Source organism: Pomacea canaliculata, linkage group LG4 (assembly GCF_003073045.1).
Source record: "Pomacea canaliculata isolate SZHN2017 linkage group LG4, ASM307304v1, whole genome shotgun sequence".
NCBI classification, from domain to species: domain Eukaryota; kingdom Metazoa; phylum Mollusca; class Gastropoda; order Architaenioglossa; family Ampullariidae; genus Pomacea; species Pomacea canaliculata.
In genome coordinates this window covers 20,658,602-20,678,114 of record NC_037593.1, presented here as the reverse complement: position 1 = coordinate 20,678,114, position 19,513 = coordinate 20,658,602, and the positions used below count along the sequence as shown (strand labels likewise).

Sequence of the window (19,513 nt, the reverse complement as noted above, 5' to 3'; positions counted from 1 at the left end):
TCTCCATATTTGACTGCCTCTCCACATTCGTCAATCTTTTTCATTCCTCCATGGAAGAGAAAGAGAGTGTGATAATTTACCGGTCAGGGAGACGGTGTTAGTCAACTCGTAAGGTCCGTTTTCAAACATGGCGCCGTACATGGAGGAGCGACCTGGCCCTCCATTCAGCCACAGCAGCAACGGTGCGTCTTTAGGTCGTTCCTAGTTACATTTGCTTTTAAAGTTACTCAATAATCTCTTATTGGTTTAGTTTCACAATTTAAGTGTATATATATATAAAGATGTGTAATAGTGTGTTTATGCGTGCATTTCTTAGTGCAACCAAAATCGTTATCTATGCATTTAGAACATACCACAAGATGCATATAGGAATGAGCGTACAGAACTAACATCCTAAATGAAAAACACGCGTGAGTTTACATCTGCTGGTGTATAAACATGCTATGTGTCTCCACGAGAATGTACTGCTTTATGGTTAGTGGCCGCATCATGTTGTTATTGTACAATACTGTCGCCACAGCAGTCCTTGTAAAATACACTATGTAACAGATGTCCAACCAGTCTGTCTAACAGCAGTCCACACAACCGAGAATGTGATGTAAAATTCGATGTACACTAGCGGTTGGTTATATTACCTGAGCAGGAAAGAACCAGAAGAAAAGATTGCTGCCACATTCGGGTTTGTCCACACTAATGAAGCCTGAGTAGCTCTCTAGGTCAGCCCCGGGCAGACATCTGACTCGACTTTTCTCCTGAGCTGAAAAGTAACGTTTTGATTTATTTGTTTTATTTAATTCTAGTCTTCTTTCAAACAGCTAATAGGAGTGGGTTGAGGATGAGGTCTTTGATGCTCATGTGTCATAGGTAGATCATTTTGACAAAGATATCTTCCACCACGAAACAGCGACCGAAAGCCCTTAATGGTGTACACGTGCACGATTGCACATATAAGCAACCTCTCACATTCGACAGTGTGGAATGTTCTAAAACATTTTTTTTATTATTCTTGTCATCTAACTATGACGCATTCGCATTATAGAGTCGGATGTCGGAGGCAAGGGGTATTTCTGAGCACGTGACACCGGGCCACATGGCTTGTCCCTGTTCAGTAACACGAGGTAGGTAGGTAGCCAAGTTGTCGCACAACGGCGAGTCTACTCTATACAAAGTCGTTGGTTCTGTCTCTCATGTAGAATATTCTGGGCAGCCTCCTCAGACACTTTGTTTTCGAGTGCTTGGATTCTTTTCTCCGAATTGGCAAGCAGAGATCACGTATAACACTCGTACACCAGAATGGGAGTTACTAGGGACTGTTAGTTAGTTACCAGTGTCTGCATGATATTACGGTATCTATATGGTATGTCTTTACATGGTGTGTACAGACATGGTACTACAGTGTGTGTATGGTATGTCTTTACATGGTATGTGCAGACATGGTACTACAGTCTGTATAAGTTATGTACAGACATTTTATTACAGTGTCTGCATGATATGTACAGACATGTTATTACAGTGTCTGCATGATATGTACAGACATGGTATTGCAGTGTCTATATGGTATGTCTTTACATGGTATTACAGACATGGCATTTCTTTGCATGGTATATCTTTACATGGTATGTACAGACACTATATACCAGTACTGTATACTGTATATAGTATATCTTTGCAAGGTGTGTACAGGCGTGGTATGTACAGACATGGTATTACAGTGTCTATATGGTATGTACAGACATGGTTTGTAAAGACGTATGTTCCACTGTCTACGTTGTACGTACAGTAATGTGTAGGGATGTTAGCGAGTTTAACGAACATTTGAGGTAACTATCCTGATTTCAAACATGAAAAGAATTTTGCTGTGCGATAATCAGAACACCTCCTTATTACCACAAGAAATGCCCGCAGCCACAATGTTGATCTGCTATGTTTACTTTGAAATGTTTTGTACTTAAAATCATTATTTTCTGCATGACCTAGAGTTTGTTTATTTCCTTAATAGATACATGTTTGTTGTAGATGCTTATTGATGACGTAATATTGTACTATTACACTTCAGCTACGCGCATTAGTGACGAAATTATTAAGTGACGTCACACAACAACAAATAGCGAACGACGTCAGCTGTCAGTATGAAGACGTTGCTGTGTAAACAAGATTAGAAATCATGACGTCATGGCTTTATCGGCCTAGAGAACGTTCGAGATGTAAATAATTCCTTCTGGAACCTTCTATTTATCTGTGCGTGTAGTATATAAGCACATCTTGTGTGGGTCGTATTAGTGAGAGAGAAGTCACTAGTGATATACAGTCGCGCTAGTGAATAGTGATCCAGTCGTACATCTGACTAGTGATACAGTCGTACTAGTGACTAAGGATCCAGTCGTACTAGTCACTAGTGATACAGTGAATAGTGACACAGTTCGTATAAGAAATAGGAGTATACTTAAAAAAATACTTTGATTCATTAGAAACAATGAATAAAAAGGCTCCAACCTAAGTGAATTTTGCCTGAAGCAATGAGTGGTGACAGCAGCAGAGCTGTTTCTTCGGCAGGACATGGCGCGTCTCCAGCATCACAGCTTCCGACAGGCAGCAGCAGCAGCAGCAGACTGATACTGACCCACAGGACAGGGGACACAAGGGTCAGGCCAGCCTTTAGGCGGGAAACTGGGCAGGTGACCACACCTCCACCTTGCAAGGTGACAGCAGTCATGTTTTGCGTTTCTAGACAGGTGAGACAACAGAGATTTGACTCGTTCAACTTAATCTTTTTAATTAGGTCACGTATTTACTTTCGGATTTGCTAAAAGCCTTCAACAGAAAGCTTGATTCTTGCGACTTTGCTTCGTTTAAACGGAGAAGAAATTAAACAAAAATGATGAAGTGCCACCTAGTATTAGACGAGTGTATATAGTATGTATACAGGAAGCGTTGGGTGCTTGTTTATTGCCGTTTGTTGATAATCAGGTTATAAAAATGTAAAAACTAAAGCAATGAGAAGAAGTTGCTGAATGCTATCTAAGCCCGTGTTGGATCTGAGCCAAGTCTAGCATCGAGATCCTCACGTGGTATCTCACTGGCAGCTTGTACGATGTGTGCCAAGACGTTTTTAACCATGAATGTTTTTTAACACAAAATCAGTGAAAACCACAAAACACGTGTATGTGTGTAAGAGAGAGAGAGAGAGTGTGTGTGTGAGAGAGTGTGTTTGTGTGTGTGTGAGAGTGTGTTCTTGTGTAGGTGTGTGTGTGTGTGTGAGGGAGAGTGTGTGTATTTGTGTGCGTGCGAGAGAGAGAGAGAGAATGTGCACTCTTGTGTGTGTGTGTGAGAGAGAGAGTGTGTGGGATTGTGTGTGTGTATGAGAGAGAGTGTGTGTGTGTGTGCTTGTGTGTGTGAGAGAGAGAGAGAGAGTGTGAAAGAGAAAAAGTGTGTTTGTGTGTGTGAGAATGTTTGTGTGAGAGAGTGTGTGTATGTGTGTGAGAGAGTGAGTTTTTGTGTATGTGTGCGGGGTGGGATGCAGACCCGTGTAGCCTATGCCACAGACTTCACGACCTCTAAATAAAAAATATTACTAGTTTTAAGCTTTCCCGGTAACCTTATGCTACTCGGTTACATTCTTTCTTCTCGATGATAAAAAAAAAGCAGCAGTGCCTGGCCTAGATTTCTCGACCTGACTGCCTTCCTCCATGGCATTTTGTTTTCATCATATGTGTACACTTTTTTTTTTTAGAAAAAAAGGACGGTAGAATACGTTCTGCACTAAGAACTAAAGAGAGGAAGGTTTCCTTCGCTATGAAGATGACGATAAAGCTGCTTCTGGGGAAACCTCGTTAGTTTTGTCACAATCCTGATAAATCCTAAAATTTACATCACTCTATCGTGAATACCTTAAAGACTGCTTGTGGTATGTGTCTAGCAGATTGGGCAGGAGTGTGTGCAGGTCCGTGTGAATGTCTGCAACATCTCTACATTGGTTATACAAGTCTGAGATTTCTCTACAAGTCTGCATTGTCTATACAAGTCTGAGATTTCTCTACAAGTCTGCATTGTCTATACAAGTATGAGATTTCTCTATAAGTCTGTATTATCTATACATGGACGTGTATAGGTTGATTGCTGTCTGTCTGCCAAGACCAACGCTTAGCCTCTTGCGAAGTGATCCGCTGTTAGTCTTGGCGAGCCTAAACAAAGAATGTGAATAAGCCGGAAGCTTTGTCGTCTAATGCCTCATTTTAGTAGTTAATCTGAAATGTGAATAAGCCGGAAGCTTTGTCGTCTAATGCCTCATTTTAGTAGTTAATCTGAAATGTGAATAAACCGGAAGCTAATGCCTTGCTTTAGCAGTTAACTTGAAAAAATCGTCTGCCAGCAGTCCAGGGATATTAGTTCGTGGTCTATACAAGTCTGAGATTTCTACAGGTATGGAATGTATCTACTTGTCTGGAATCGGTCCAAACTTTACTTTCGTAAAAGCAGTTTCTCTTATAGCCAACAAGCAGCAAGAGACAAGCAAGATTGTTCGAAAGTAAAAGAGGAAGCCATAGCAAAATTACACTTACGTGAAGTGTTAGAGAGCCAAGCGGCGAGTGTGGAGGTTGTCTGGCAACACGTAGCCGTCTCCAGGCGGGATAACTCTCGTCAGCCAGACGCTAGCGCCTTGAATCACAGCCTTTATCGTCTGTTTATTTATCGTGCGAGTGCTGGGTGTGATAAACTATGTGCTAAAGAATTGTGCGCTTTCTTTTGCAACGAAATTCACGTATAGAACCTGATTTTGACATATAAAACTTATGTGGAGGAAAATATAGGGCGGTGGTGGTAAAATAATTAAAGCATCCGAACATTTATCTTGGAGTAGCAATATGGGTTTGGCTCTTCAATCGCCTTAACACATTTCCATTTTAGCATAAAGAAAGTCACTACTCGATAGTAACTTATCTATGACAGTCTTTGATACCTAATACACCATACAAATGGCAGCAGAGTTAAATGCCATAGGTTATGGCAAATATATATAGTAGCCATTATTACTACAATAATAATTATCAATCTATGAAGAAGTTAGTATTAAAAAGCAGCCGTTTCTAAACCATATTTCTGCAACAAATTGCACCCCCACATTGGTCACCAACACTCTCTTCTTATTTTTCTCTTGTCCTGGTTCAGAACTTTGTGTACCTACTAGGAGGAATGCTAGATTCACATTTTTGAATTGAAGTAATCAAGAACTCAAGACCCGATGAACGCTTGCTTAACAGCTTTGTTATATTTCATGTGTGTGGACTGAGTGTTGCCGAAAACGGCACAAATCAGTAAAGCACATTCGGGGTATAAAATATTTTTGCGTGGAACTGTACACTCATGCTGCGGTACTGAGTTGAAGCTTCTCTACTCGCCTGACATCTTTTTCGCTCACCTAAACACACGCACACGCACACGCACACACGAGATAATTTATTTTGTTCTGAATCATCTCCAAATTATCCGTCTTACAGATTGACAGAAAGAAACATTGAAATGGGACTGGCAGTCAAGACAGTAACAGTGTGGCGATGTTCTGGATGAACATCATGATGTTTTGTGGAAGGAAAAACGGTAAAGTATTCAGTAGATAATAATTGAAAGCAAGGTTCTACAAAATGTATGTATGCAAACTCTGTATGATCAGGATAACCATGATACACAATGATACATCCTTCTCATGTAACATGACTGTAGACAAACATTTTCCTCACTAGGATGTAGACGCTTATTTAGATTGTGTATTTAATACTTTACTGTACGCTGCTACTGCAAAGTAAAATAGCAAAATCCTTTGTATGAGATATGTACTACAGACATCTAAAGCATATACATACTGGACGAAGTCCCTTGTAAGACACATATTATGTATACAACCATGCTTAAGACATAAAAGTATAACACAAAAATCGGGGTAAGATTGCCGAGGATTACAGCAACAACAGTCCGTTAAAATCAGTACAGTTAACCACTTAACCTCAGGTTAAAATTACCACAGTTCAGTACAGCTAGCCAAGTGACCTCTGATTAAGATTACTTCGAACAAATAAATTTATATGTAGTAAATTGCTTGTTATCAACAACAATTTTATACGATTTTTGATTAGAATCATCGTAAAATAATATACACATAAGACGAGTTATCGGCAGTCTATGCAGGCAACTTTCACGATACAAACAGTTTTGTTTTAAATTACTCTGATTGAGATATGTGTGTGCGTGTTTCATCGAAATAATAGATGGGAAAAAGATAAAGACATTAGGCCTTGTGTAAGCGACTGCGCTAACCCGCGCTGCCCTGGTATACGCAGCGGCAAGTGCCCGCCAAATGAAATTTCCACCAGTATTTTTAAAAATTTATATTTCTTAACTTACAACAAAAACAGCTATCTGTGATGCCAAGTTTCAAAGAACATTTTAAATACATTTACGTGGTGTAAATTTTCACAAATATACGTTTTGTTTTTTTGTAGTAAAATCAACTGAAAGACTGTAACTATAATTATAGGACAGAGAATTCACAAATCGGAAAGTAGGTTAAAAGTGCGACATTAAGAAAAAAATATTTATAAAATATATGCACACACAAAAGTACAAAACAGCCATATATTGTATTAGAATATACATTTGAATTTAAATATTACTGTTTTCTTCTCCTTTTCGGTTGTTAGAGTAAAAATCCAAGTTGAATTGAGTAACCGGCAACAGACTTCGACTTGGCATTTGAACAACTAAATCCTCGCCTACTTTCAAACATAGCGAAATATCTGATTGGTTCACTTTTTCGAGATTTCAACGGATGTAATCCCTGGTGAAACAATTCCTTAAGGTTCTAGTGTTTTCTCCCTTATGTATTCATTCATTTACACGCAGAATTACAAGCTCAGACTCTACTGTGGTTACAACAATGTTTCGTACACCTGTGGCCGGCGTGTGTTCTAGGGCAGCCGCGCTTTCGGCCGGCTGTGGCCGTAACGTACATGAACACGTTTTGAGTCAAAGGAATAAGCTGTGTTTCGCTGGAAGACGTTGAGTCCAATGAATGTTTTATTGGAGGACTTGTTAAGAAGTCAAATAGATGAGAAGTGTGTTTCATTACAAGACAAGTTAAGTCCACATCAAGTATTTTTGGATCTTTTATCACAACTTATTTTTTACTATTAGCTGATACTACAACAATCACCACCATCAATATATCTAGTAGAATAAAAACTATTCATCCTTGGGGTTTATAACCAGGAGAAAACTAGCATCGCAGCTTATGAACAATGTTGTTTTGACAGCAAGGCCGAAGGGTGCTATACGGGATATCCCAGCTCTCAGCAGCCAAACATAAATATCAAGATGATCGAGATGACAAGACAGTTGATATTAAGGCTCCCCAGCCTGCACTCCAACCGTCATAAGACAGCGCCACTCGTCGCCGATGACCAAAAGGGCTGGTTGCTGATGAACCGTTGCATCATCTCCAGTGTCCACTCCGGCTGGTCACGTGGGGCATCGTGGCCTGCATTCCTTATGATCACCTAGACAAAATATAGAAATAAAACTGCAAACTTTTGAAATCGTGTACCGGGATAGCACGGATATAAGGCACAGTAGCTAGTCCTCACGACTGCAGATTTAGCCCTAGTGGCGACAGGCAGGGACACTTTGGTCACAGTCAGACCTAAAGCAAGTTTTCACCTCGTGATTTCAATCCTTGTTACACAAACCCATGTAGTCAGTGTGGTCAGTGCGCCTCATATCAGAGCACAAGGTTGCCAGTTTAAGTGCATAGTTTCATTTCGTCGTTCAGTAACTTTCCCTTTCTACCTGTTACTGAAAGTAATGATCATCTGCCTAAGCCATAACTCGCAAAAATACTTTATAACATTTTTATTTCAGAACTTTAGGAACAGTCGTCATTGTTTTCACTCATCCATGAATCTCATTAGCCAGACACTTAAGCCATAAAACTATGACTATGACAGATTAGAATCAACAGGTGTCGATATAATTTGAATGGCAATGAAGTCTCTCAGAAGGCCGCCTTACACGAGTAAAATTGTGGACTTGGGTGTAGAAGCCAGCCAGCCGTTCGTTGTGCCACCAAGGGTATCGCTGACTGTTGTTGTAGTCGGCCTGACCTGACCACGGTGTGGCCAGTAGATAAGCTTCCGTCATTCTGACGTTGACAATGATGTCCATATTGCCCGTGTAGTGTAGAACCTTAGACAATGGCGGTGTAATTACAACCTTGGACAGTTAACATCTCACAGAAGCCTAGGGCTCAACTGAGTGCACACAACTTGCATATGAAACATATGTGACCAAGAGTAAAAGTCACATTTCTATGACATTTAGAATAAATAGCATAAACATGTTTTTCTTTAAAAGATAAAAAACACTATCGGCTTGAGAAACCATTAAAACGGAAAATAGGTGTTTACGTTTAAAGAATGCTAAATATTTCTAAACGATACACGTATGTCTCTTTTAGCAGCTGGACACAACAACTGACCTTGTAGTGATCCATCAGTAGAGCCATCTCCATTCTAACGCCCCGGATGCTCTCCAGGGGACTGAATTCCTTGGGTATAGCTCCAAATGCTCCCGGTCGTCTGCCAACGTGGAGGGCGTTCTGAACTGACGGCTTACTCATGAAGCGGTGAAGCAGTAAGTCCCAATTAATTAGTTGCTACCCAAACACACAGGTAACACACCCGTCACACATTCAGCACACCAGCCGTTCAAATAACAGAGGAAACATATCAGATCATGATTATCATCGGCAGTTACTGTACACAAGTAACTGTGTAGACACATATCAGATGATGCATATCATTCATGGTGCTATCACTAACCAACGTTTTAAACATTTTTCGCTTAGCTGCTAACATAGATATATAAATAACCACACTATTATATATACACAGTTACTTGTTACTGTGCACAACTAACAGTGTACACACTTATCGCTGCATAATTATCACCAGTGGTCCCTATAGTAACAAACGTTCTAAACCCATAGCTGCTACAAATAAATGAATTTCTATTTAAATATGATATACATCAAAATGCGACGAAAACCCAAAGGCACTACAACAAAAAACAGAAGGAACAAGGAGAGCAAGTTCCTCCAACAGGTGAGGTCAAGGGAAATCACTCTCATTAGGAAAGAGGGAGGAAATAGATTGATGGCGTCAACTTACTCGAATATCCAAGCGATGATCATAAACGTTATACGTTTTTTCGGTCGGATGCCCCATGGATGAGTAGTATCTCATAATATCCTGAGAAGAAATTAAAATATCTAAAGCAATTTGTCTGACATTCAGTCTGTCATTGTACGCGTGCTGCATGTGTGTGTGTGTCTGTGTTTTAATGTGTTGTTATTTACGAAAAAAATTTTTTTTGAAGAGGTACGAACTAGGGATAATGTACCTACCCAAAACAAACCCTTTTCGGGGTAGGACGGGTTGTGATGGGGTTTGCTCCAGCCATCCGCGATACGCTTCAAGTGCTGACGACGATCGAAGTCAGAGTAGATACCAACGCTGTATAACATTTCTGGCAACTCTGGTTGTATCTAGAAAATATTACTACATAAAATGAACTTATTACAACACTACGTTCAGAGAAAATCTACAGCATACTAAGCTGACATTTTTTGACTGGACTTGCAAGTTTGTGGTGCCTAAGCAAGTTTGCTAGAATTTAAAGCACAGTTGCAAAGATAAATTGTTTTATCATTCTATCAGCGAGTGGTTATGGGCTTGTTGTGGTCATAGAGGAAGCATTTGCTAAAAACAAAGTAAGTTTGTTTTGAAATTCCCTCTCTTTCTACTTTGTTTGTACACGACAAAAATTAATCTTTATGAATAATTTCTTCTTGAAAGTTTTTATAGAAAACGATTGTCATGAATAGTACAAAAGTAAGTCACATGTTACATTAGAGTACGAATTGATAGTCACATTAGAGTACGAATTGTTCCAGTTCATTGTTAGACAGGGATCTGATGAACGGTTAGGGTACACGAATGTTACTGTCATTTATTTTTACTAATTAATCACTTGATCTCAAATGGCTTTCATTCCAGTTTTGTCATGGGCTATAAGAACTATTTCCACTGCTACTTGCAGACGAAGTCACTACCCCATTCGGTCTACAAAAACAAGCTGGACAATCATGACCTTAGCCAAAGTAAACGAAGTTTGTGGGGCCTAAATACATAAGGGTGTTAATTAGCTAAAACAAAGAAATAGTACCAGCAGGGTAAGGAAAGATAAACGGTAACACTAAAGTTAGGATGGACAAATAGTAACAAATACAAAGATGTAAATCGAGGTGTTTTGACTGACTTCCGGCTGACGAAGTAGTCAGTTTGTTTAGATGTACCGGACAAAAGACATTCATGCATTAATGTTTTTGTCATAAGTAATACAATAATATACTTTTGCAACCCTCTACGTGTGGTAAATAAGAGGGAGATGGTGTTTGGTGTCAATTAACAGACGCTAGCAAAGAATGTTACGAGACTCTACAAAGTGTCTCTTGACTCGGGAATTAATCTGTCGCGTTAGCTAGCACAGTCTACCCAGTAGGTAAATTCATACGAACCCTGGTAGACACACGAGAGCCTGAAAAATGCTTTGCTTGAAAGTCTCATTGACTCTAAAGACAAAAGGGTGTGGGCCGATGTACTGTTAAAGTAGTCCTAAAAACACAAACCATCGAGTGTCTTAACTCCATTGTTTTAGGACCGATTTTAGGCGCTATCAGAAGGGCGTTAAATTGTCAAAAGATTGTGCATACTGTCTGTACACCGGGAAAATGTAATTCCATTGTTTTCACACCCAGTGAACATTACTAACCTTTTCCGGATCGCAATATCCAGATCCAATGAAGATTCCCTTCAGGCGCATGCGCGGCTTGTCGTCGCTGTCCATCCGGTGGTGTATGTAGTAACCCAGGGCGGGCACGTACTTGCCTGCGTATGACTGACAATGTTCACTGCATTAAAACTACCTGCATTCGTATTCAGCACTGATATATAATGTTCACTAAATATAACAAAAATAATGCAACAGAAGTAAAGAGTCAACAAAATGATGACACGTGTAAAAAATTATTAACTTAGGGCATGGATAAGAACTATAGATAGGAACGAAACAGTAGGTTTAATTAGACAAAATATTTCTTGAAGAGATGAATTCAAAGTCCAGATTCAAAAGTTCGGACACCCCAAGGAAAAAGAAAGAAACTTCCTAACCAATTTCTAAGAGAATTCCAAACAGTGAGGCCTGAGAAGGAAACTTGAGAATAGAGAGGAATCAATGACAGCAAAAAGATTCCAAACGAGAAAGATTCGCCCCCAGTCAGTAAAAGTAGCGGAGAGTGGTGCAATTAAACATTTACAAAATATTATGATTCGATTCAAGAACGGTAATTTTGAAATTCACGCGGATAAACAGATATTCTCCCCTCGCCACCCGCCAACACTCAGTTACTCAGATGCCCCTAATGTAATTCCTTTCTCGATAATGAAATACACGTTTTATTCGGATGCACATTTATGAATTATTTGAGACTGAAATGTTTACCTAAAATAATATAATATAAAATAATATTAAAATAATATAATGATGTCTGTGTATTAGAGTTGATGTAATATAATGATTTATGTGTGTAAGAGTTGATGTAATATAATGATGTCTGTGTATTAGAGTTGATGTAATATAATGATTTATGTGTGTAAGAGTTGATGTAATATAATGATGTCTGTGCGTTGAAGAGTACACTATTCACTTAATCGTCTTGTTTACTGTGTTTAATCTGATATATAACCTGTTACATTGCTCCCACTGTAATACGTTTCACAATAGAGTGGCGTGGTACCCTGGTGTGGAAAGCTCGTAAATCCAGTTGTATAGGTCAAAGGCCGAATAATAAACAATTTGAGTCTTTGAGTGTCTTAGAGTCAGTCAGTCAGTGTGACCTACCTGCCCACCGATGTAGAAATCGTTCTTTGAAAACTGCGGAAACAGGACGAAAAATTGTTGAAGGAAACTGAAAAAGTAGGAATAACAGAACTAAAAATCCTTTGTCAACAGCAGCACCAATCTAAGAAAATGTGAGCCGAGTTGTAGGAAGTGCTGTTGCTTTCATCGCTAGTTCTAACCTTTGTACACTAATGTATTGTGTACACTTCTCTACCTTGAGATGTTTTTTGTACATTGTACAATCTATCAGTTCAGTTAATAATTACACCAAGCATCTGGGCTGTCTTACGGATTCAATCGTCAAGATGTCATCTACATTGTAAACAAATTTCTCGATTGTTAAGGCTGAAAGTCCATCTCGTCTTGCCATACTGTGCACACAAACGCAAAATCAGTGGATTTACCTGTAGAGATTAGCAGTCGATTCATTCAGAGTTGTGGAGTAGCAGTTAAGTGTGTGGCTGTAGCCCGCTCCAACCTGTAGAGTTTGAGAAAAGTCAATGACATCAAATACAAACCAAAGCACATGTCTATGTCATGTTCATGTTTTGGGTCATGTTACGGTTTCTGTTTTTACCATCGTACTAAGCACTAGAATTTACAACTTTACAAACAGTTCTAAGCCTATATGTCATTTCGGAATCAAAACCTTTCATCCAAATATTGCTGATATACAAATGTACAAATATTTTACTTGATTTGTAAGTTATTTTTAATGCAGCACGAAGTTTAAATGTACTTGTCGAATGACAATATTTAGATATGTTATCATAACAATGCATAAATCACGCAAAATTAACCTACTATCACGTGAGCCATAGACACATTGATGACTACTAAACATAATTTCAACAACAAAAAAAGATTGCCTTAAACTGCTCAGTATATATATCTTGTTTTCTGGCTAAGAACGCAAAAAGCATAATAATATAGAATACTTTCTACTAACAATATTAAACACCAGTCTAAGTTTAAAATATGTATTTAAGAACATGAACCGAAAACATTGCGCATATCATACATGACAGAAACAAAAACACGAAATATCAAGCAGCCCAAAGGTGCAATCACAAGTCCTCACAAATCTGTCCTAGTATTTAAACACAATGTGGCTCTGTAGTTGTGAATACTTTCTGGACAGATGTATTTAAAGCGTATGAGATGTTTGGAGAGAGTGATGTGTGTGAAAAAAAATAATGTCATTTTTGCAGAGCAGATATTTTTGCAATAATAAAATTACGATTGGGAATAAAACAATTTTGCATAGAAGTTTGGTGGACAAAGGGAAATAATCAAATAACACTCGCTCGACGAAAAAGGCACGTTTATATTATGTCAAGCTGTTAAAAACATATTAAATATAAATATAAACAAGGGTTTTGTTTCTTTTAATTAGTGTATAAAGGCCACAAACAAGTACATCTTTTTATATAGACTGAACATAACTGATCTTCAATTACTTATAACACAAAGAACTCTTATGGTAATTGTATCCAAACAGAAAGGCGCAAGATTGTGTAATGGTATTATACCCGCACGTACCAACCTGTTGCTTAAAATAGAATTAAAGATTAGATAGAAATATTGGATAGCACATTATTTTCAGAAAGGTAGATAATATTAAATGTGTTACATTAAAATGGCTTCACATTAGAATTTTGTCTAGACTATTGGGGACACTAATAATAATATTTAATGCAGTGCTTTAAGATGATGATTTTTGTTACCATTGTAGATGTGCTGCAGTCACTATATTTCTTTGCAGTTTTAACTTGCTTTTAAGCATAGCGTACCAACTTCTGTGAATGAAATCGCGCTTACCGGGTTGTCCACATAGAGCATAGAGAAGTACTTCACCCACGTCACGTTCCGTCTCATCACTGAAGACAGAAGAAAAAAAAATTAAATTCTGTAACGCACCAATCTCCAAATTTAACTGCCTCTCCACTCTCTCCACATAGTCAATCTTCTATCTTCCGCCATGGAAGAGAAGAGAGAAAGAGAATGTGATAGCTTACCGGACTGGGAGACGGTGTTAGTCAACTCGTAAGGTCCGTTTTCAAACATGGCGCCGTACATGGAGGAGCGACCTGGCCCTCCATTCAGCCACAGCAGCAACGGTGCGTCTTTAGGTCGTTCCTAGTTACATTTGCTTTTAAAGTTACTCAATGATCTCTTATTGGTTTAGTTTCACAATTTAAGTGTATATATATAAAGATGTGTAATAGTGTGTTTATGCGTGCATTTCTTAGTGCAACCAAAATCGTTATCTATGCATTTAGAACATACCACAAGATGCATATAGGAATGAGCGTACAGAACTAACATCCTAAATGAAAAACACGCGTGAGTTTACATCTTCTGGTGTATAAACATGCTATGTGTCTCCACGAGAATATACTGCTTTATGGTTAGTGACCGCGTCATGTTGTTATTGTACAATACTGTCGCCACAGCAGTCCATGTAAAATACACTATGTAACAGATGTCCACCCAGTCTGTCTAACAGCAGTCCACACAACCGAGAATGTGATGTAAAATTCGATGTACACTAGCTGTTGGTTATATTACCTGAGCAGGAATGAACCAGAAGAAAAGATTGCTGCCACATTCGGGTTTGTCCACACTAATGAAGCCTGAGTAGCTCTCTAGGTCAGCCCCGGGCAGACATCTGACTCGACTTTTCTCCTGAGCTGAAAAGTAACGTTTTGATTTATTTGTTTTATTTAATCTAGTCTTCTTTCAAACAGCTAATAGGAGTGGGTTGAGGATGAGGCCTTTGATGCTCATGTGTCATAGGTAGATCAATTTTGACGAAAATGTCTTCCACCACGAAAGTGCGCCCGAAAGCCCTTAATAAGAGATGCCAGCGAGTTTAACGAACATTTCAGGTTATGTGCAAGTCACTATCCTGATTTCAAACATGAAAAAGATTTTGTTGTGCGATAATCAGAACACCTCCTTGTTACCACAAGAAATGTCCGCAGTCACATTTGCTATGTTTACTTTGAAATGTTTTGTACTTAAAATCATTGTTATGTGCATGACCTAGAGTTTGTTTGTTTCCTTAATGAATACTTTTTTGTTGTAATTGTTTATTGATGACGTAATATTGTACTATTACCATTCAGCTACGCGCATTAGTGACGAAATTATGAAGTGACGTCACACAACAACAAATAGCGAAATACGAGTATACTTAAAAAGATACTTTGATTCATTAGAAAAAGATGAAAGAAAGTCCAACCTAAGTGTATCTGTCCTGAAGCAATGAGTGGTGACAGCAGCAGAGCTGTTTCTTCGGCAGGACATGGCGCGTCTCCAGCATCACAGCTTCCGACAGGCAGCAGCAGCAGCAGCAGACTGATACTGACCCACAGGACAGGGGACACAAGGGTCAGGCCAGCCTTTAGGCGGGAAACTGGGCAGGTGACCACACCTCCACCTTGCAAGGTGACAGCAGTCATGTTTTGCGTTTCTAGACAGGTGAGAAAACAAACAGAAATTTGACTCGTTCAACTTAATCTTTTCAATTAGGTCACGTATTTACTTTCGGATTTGCTAAAAGCCTTCAACAGAAAGCTTGATTCTTGCGACTTTGCTTCGTTTAAATGGAGAAGAAATTAAGCAAAACTGATGCAAGGGCCACCTATTATTAGACGAGTGTATATAGTATGTATACAGGAAAAAGCGTTGTACGCTTGTTTATTTCCGTTAGCTGATAATCAGGTTATAAAAATGTTGTTATAACCAAAGCTGTTTGAAAACGTTGCTGCATGCTCTCTAAGCCTGTGTTGGATGTGAGCCAAGTCTAGCATGGAGATCCTCACGTGGTATCTCACTGGCAGCTTGCGCTGTGTGCCAAGAAGTTTTTAACAAGAAATGCTTTTTTCACGCAGAATACGTGTAAACCACAAAACAGGTGTTTGTGTGTGTTAGAGAGAGAGAGAGTATATGTGAAAGATTATGTGTTTGTGTGTGTTTGTGCTTGTATATGTGTGAGTGTGTGGGTGTGTGCGGGGAGGGATGCAGACCCGTGTAGCCTATACCAGAGACTTCACGACCTCTAAATAAAAAATATTATTATCAGTTTTAAGCTTTCCCGGTAACCTTATGCTACTCGGTTAAATTCTTTCTTCTCAATGATATAAAAACCAGCAGTGCCTGGCCTAGATTTCCCATTCTGGCTGCTTTCCTACATGGCATTTTTTTCATTATATGTTTTGCACTTTTATTTAGAAAAAATGCTGTAGAAAACGTGCTGCACTACGAACTAAAGAGAAGAAGGTTTCCTTCACTATGAAGATGCTGATAAAGCTACTTCGAGGACAACCTCGTTAGTTTTGTCACAATCCTGATAATCACAAAATCCATATCACTATCGTAAATACCTTAAAGAGATACTCAAGGCTTTTGATAAGGCTGTGGCGACGGTGAAACGTTTCAAAAAAAATATATTTAGTTACAATTACAGAGCACGAGAGCAATACAGGAGAAATAAATGATTCATTTCTTACTTAATTACCCCTTATTAGCACTATTTTGGTTGCCGATGTTTATACAAATCGAAAAAAATCCAGTGAAATCGACCCTTGTGTCCCTCCGCCGAGTAACCGCGATAGCTTCCCGAGATGGTAAAGCAGAGGAGTCTGGGTGTGACGTCAGTCAGAGACATACAGGAACTGTCTGTGGTCATTGTGACGTCAGTCAGAGACGTACAGGAAGTGTCTGTGGTCATTGCTAGGATTTAAACTCGTGATCAGTGGTGTCTCGTGAGTTCATTCATGTTTTAAAGTGAGCTTTTCGAAGCACAGTTTTAAAAAGTATAAAAAACTGTCTGTCTCACTTGGTAAGCAGTTTTGGTCATATGTCATAAGGTCACGTGACGGAGAACGAGACTTCGTCTAAGTAAACGAAAGAGTCCTATGTAATTTCTCTTCTTAACCACAACATGCTACAAAACCTTCAACTTGTTCCATATGAACAGACTCGAAAACAGACGAGATTCATGATTCGTGGATCCTACTCTTTACACGATTCTCAGTAGCTTTATTTTGCCTTTACCATCCTTTTAAAGACTGCTTGTGGTATGGTCTAACAGATTGGACAGAAGTGTGTGCAGGTCCGTGTGAATGTCTGCAATGTCTCTACATTGTCTATACAAATCTGAGATTTCTCTACAAGTCTGCATTGTCTATACAAGTCTGAGATTTCTACAGGTATGGAATGTATCTACTTGTCTGGAATCGGTCCAAACTTTACTTTCGTAAAAGCAGTTTCTCCTATAGCCAACAAGCAGCAAGAGACAAGCAAGATTGTTCGAAAGTAAAAGAGGAAGCCATAGCAAAATTACACTTACGTGAAGTGTTAGAGGGCCAAGCGGCGAGTGTGGAGGTTGTCTGGCAACACGCGGCGGTCTCCAGGCGGGATAACTCTCGTCAGCCAGACGCTAGCTCCTTGAATCACAGCCTTTATCGTTTGTTTATTTATTCTTTTTTTGTGCTGGATGTAATAAACTAAGTGTTAAAGAATTATACGCTTTTCCTGCAAACTGTCCGGGCTGTGTTTTAATTTCTTTGCTGGCACCTGCCCTGGTTATTTCTCTGTTCTTCCCTTACATCCCAGCCTGACAACTCCGCTCCTCGTCCGATGATCGTCTCCTTACTCTTCCTGTCACCAAAACAACAACAAATGGCCACAGGATATTTAGTTATTGTCCAGCCAAACAGATGTTTTGTTTCCAGCATCACAGCTTCCACCAGGCAGCAGCAGCAGCAGACTGATACTGACCCACAGAACAGGGGACACAAGGGTCAGGCCAGCCTTTAGGCGGGAAACTGGGTAGGTGACCACACCTCCACCTTGCAAGGTGACAGCAGTCATGTTTTGCGTTTCTAGACAAATTAAAGGTGAGACAACAAACAGAGATTTGACGATATTTGAAATAGTTCACATATTTACTTCTGGTGTGTGTGTGGGGTGGCTTAATGGGGGTGGATATTTTTTTATAGGATCGAGGACAGGGTGTAATAAATAAGTATATTGGTGTGTGGAATGCGACCGTATGTTGTTTAGTTTAGTTGCTCTAGGCTCCGTTGTAAACAGAAGTACTCAACAAAAGTTGTACTTTTTCACTCACCATGCACGTATGTGGACAGGAAACCAGCCCTGGGTGTCTGTTTAATGGCATTTCTTGGTAATCAGGTTATAAAAATGCTGTTAAACCAAAAGAACCAGAAACAGTTAAACGCGTTGTAAGGCTGAGTGTGTTGGTTGTGAGCCAAGTATTGCATAAAGATCCATCATAATGGCAGCTTGAACTCTGTGCACCAGGAGCTTTACACAGTGAGCGCTTTCTTCACGTGAGTACATACAAACCAGAGAACTCATGGTCATGTTTGCTTGCGCGCACGTGTGAGACGGGATCCAAACCTTGTACCCAATGCCGCAGTCTTTAACACCTTTCAGTGAAACATTAAAGTCAGTTTGAAGATTTCCGCGGGACGTTTGCGCTTCTCGGTTAAATTCTTCTTTGTGATTATAAATTTTTTTTTAAATTTATATATGCAGTGCTTGGTCCAGATTTCGCATTTTGGCAATGTCTTCCATGGTATTTCCCTACCGGTTTTTGTTTTCTCCAGTTTATGTACACATTTGTGTAAAAATTAAGAGTGAAAGTAGAATGCTTGCTGTACTAAGAACTCAAGAGAGGGAGGGCTTACTTCACTCAGAACTGAAGAGGTTGAGAAAGTTGCTCCATGGACATTCTCAAAAGTTTCGTCGCAATCACAAAAAAATCATTAAATCCACATCCCTTTATCTACCGCAATTACTGTTAAAATTGCATGTGTTCTGTCTCTCTTGGAGAAAAGAGTATTGTGCAGGTCTAAGTGGAGTTTCTCTACAAGTCTGGAATCTCTAAACTTTCCTTTCATAAAATCCGCTCTTCGTCTGACAGGTAAGAACGTTTACAAAGTGTTTGTACGAAATGTTAGCATGACAATTGTGCTTACACGACAGTCATGTATATGAAAACCGCTAGATCCGACTTTCGACAATATCTGTCAGATTAAGATGTTCTAGAAACTGTATGAGAACTCTCCAATTGTATTGATAGCATGTGAAACAGGCAGGATTGTTTGAAAGCAGAAGGAAGTGTGGAATGTCTCTACTTGTCTGGAATCTTTCTAAACTTTACTATCGTAAAAGCAGTTCCTCCTTTAGCTAACAAGCAGCAAGAAACAGGTCAGATTGAAAGCAGAAGAGAAAGTAATAGCAAAAAGACAGTTAAAGTGTCAGAGAGCCGAGTGTGGGGGTTGTCTGGCAGCACGCCGCCGTCTCCAGGCGGGATAACTCTCGTCTTTAACGTCTGTTCATGGATCGCGTGAGTCCTGAGTGTAAGGAACTATGTGCTAAAAAATTATACGTTTTTCTGTGCGACTAAATACACGTATATGCTCTGTAACTTGTCCCTGTCTCGTCTCGCAAGCAGACGACGGATTGACAA

General features: G+C 39.4%; 2 protein-coding genes and 1 long non-coding RNA gene across 4 annotated transcripts in view; 1 reads left to right on the top strand and 2 right to left on the bottom strand.

Annotated features, from left to right (window-relative positions):
* Positions 1-4,686, bottom strand: part of LOC112561533 (probable serine carboxypeptidase CPVL) — a 16,031-nt gene extending 11,345 nt beyond the window's left edge. For both annotated transcript variants that reach the window (XM_025234092.1, XM_025234091.1), the window contains exons 1-4: positions 4,560-4,686; positions 2,494-2,724; positions 636-757; positions 81-201 (exon numbers count right to left, since the gene is read on the bottom strand). In XM_025234092.1, coding sequence (XP_025089877.1) covers positions 81-201; positions 636-757; positions 2,494-2,713 — 463 coding nt within the window. In that variant the 5' untranslated portion in view covers positions 2,714-2,724; positions 4,560-4,686. The remainder of the gene's footprint in view (positions 1-80; positions 202-635; positions 758-2,493; positions 2,725-4,559) is intronic.
* Positions 2,621-6,600, top strand: LOC112561538. The gene is made up of 2 exons (XR_003098686.1): positions 2,621-2,732; positions 5,496-6,600. It is a non-coding gene; the product is annotated as an uncharacterized LOC112561538 (long non-coding RNA).
* Positions 5,749-19,513, bottom strand: LOC112561534 (probable serine carboxypeptidase CPVL). Its single transcript, XM_025234093.1, has 13 exons — positions 17,366-19,513; positions 15,254-15,484; positions 14,578-14,699; positions 14,025-14,145; positions 13,828-13,886; positions 12,411-12,484; positions 12,007-12,073; positions 10,879-11,004; positions 9,452-9,592; positions 9,216-9,296; positions 8,525-8,701; positions 8,059-8,232; positions 5,749-7,547 (listed from the first exon to the last, which is right to left on the bottom strand). The coding sequence occupies exons 2-13, from the start codon at positions 15,471-15,473 to the stop codon at positions 7,422-7,424; spliced, it is 1,488 nt and encodes a 495-aa protein (XP_025089878.1). The 5' UTR covers positions 15,474-15,484; positions 17,366-19,513; the 3' UTR covers positions 5,749-7,421.

What these genes read in the sequence shown, in the direction of transcription:
- LOC112561534 (XM_025234093.1), bottom strand. Translation starts at nt 15,473, where the DNA reads ATGACTGCTGTCACCTTGCAAGGTGGAGGTGTGGTCACCTGCCCAGTT. An exon ending in TAACACCGTCTCCCAGTCCG is followed by an intron (nt 13,887 to 14,024) that starts GTAAGCTATCAC and finishes TTCTGTCTTCAG; the next exon opens with TGATGAGACGGAACGTGACG. An exon ending in TGCTCTATGTGGACAACCCG is followed by an intron (nt 12,485 to 13,827) that starts GTAAGCGCGATT and finishes CAAACTCTACAG; the next exon opens with GTTGGAGCGGGCTACAGCCA.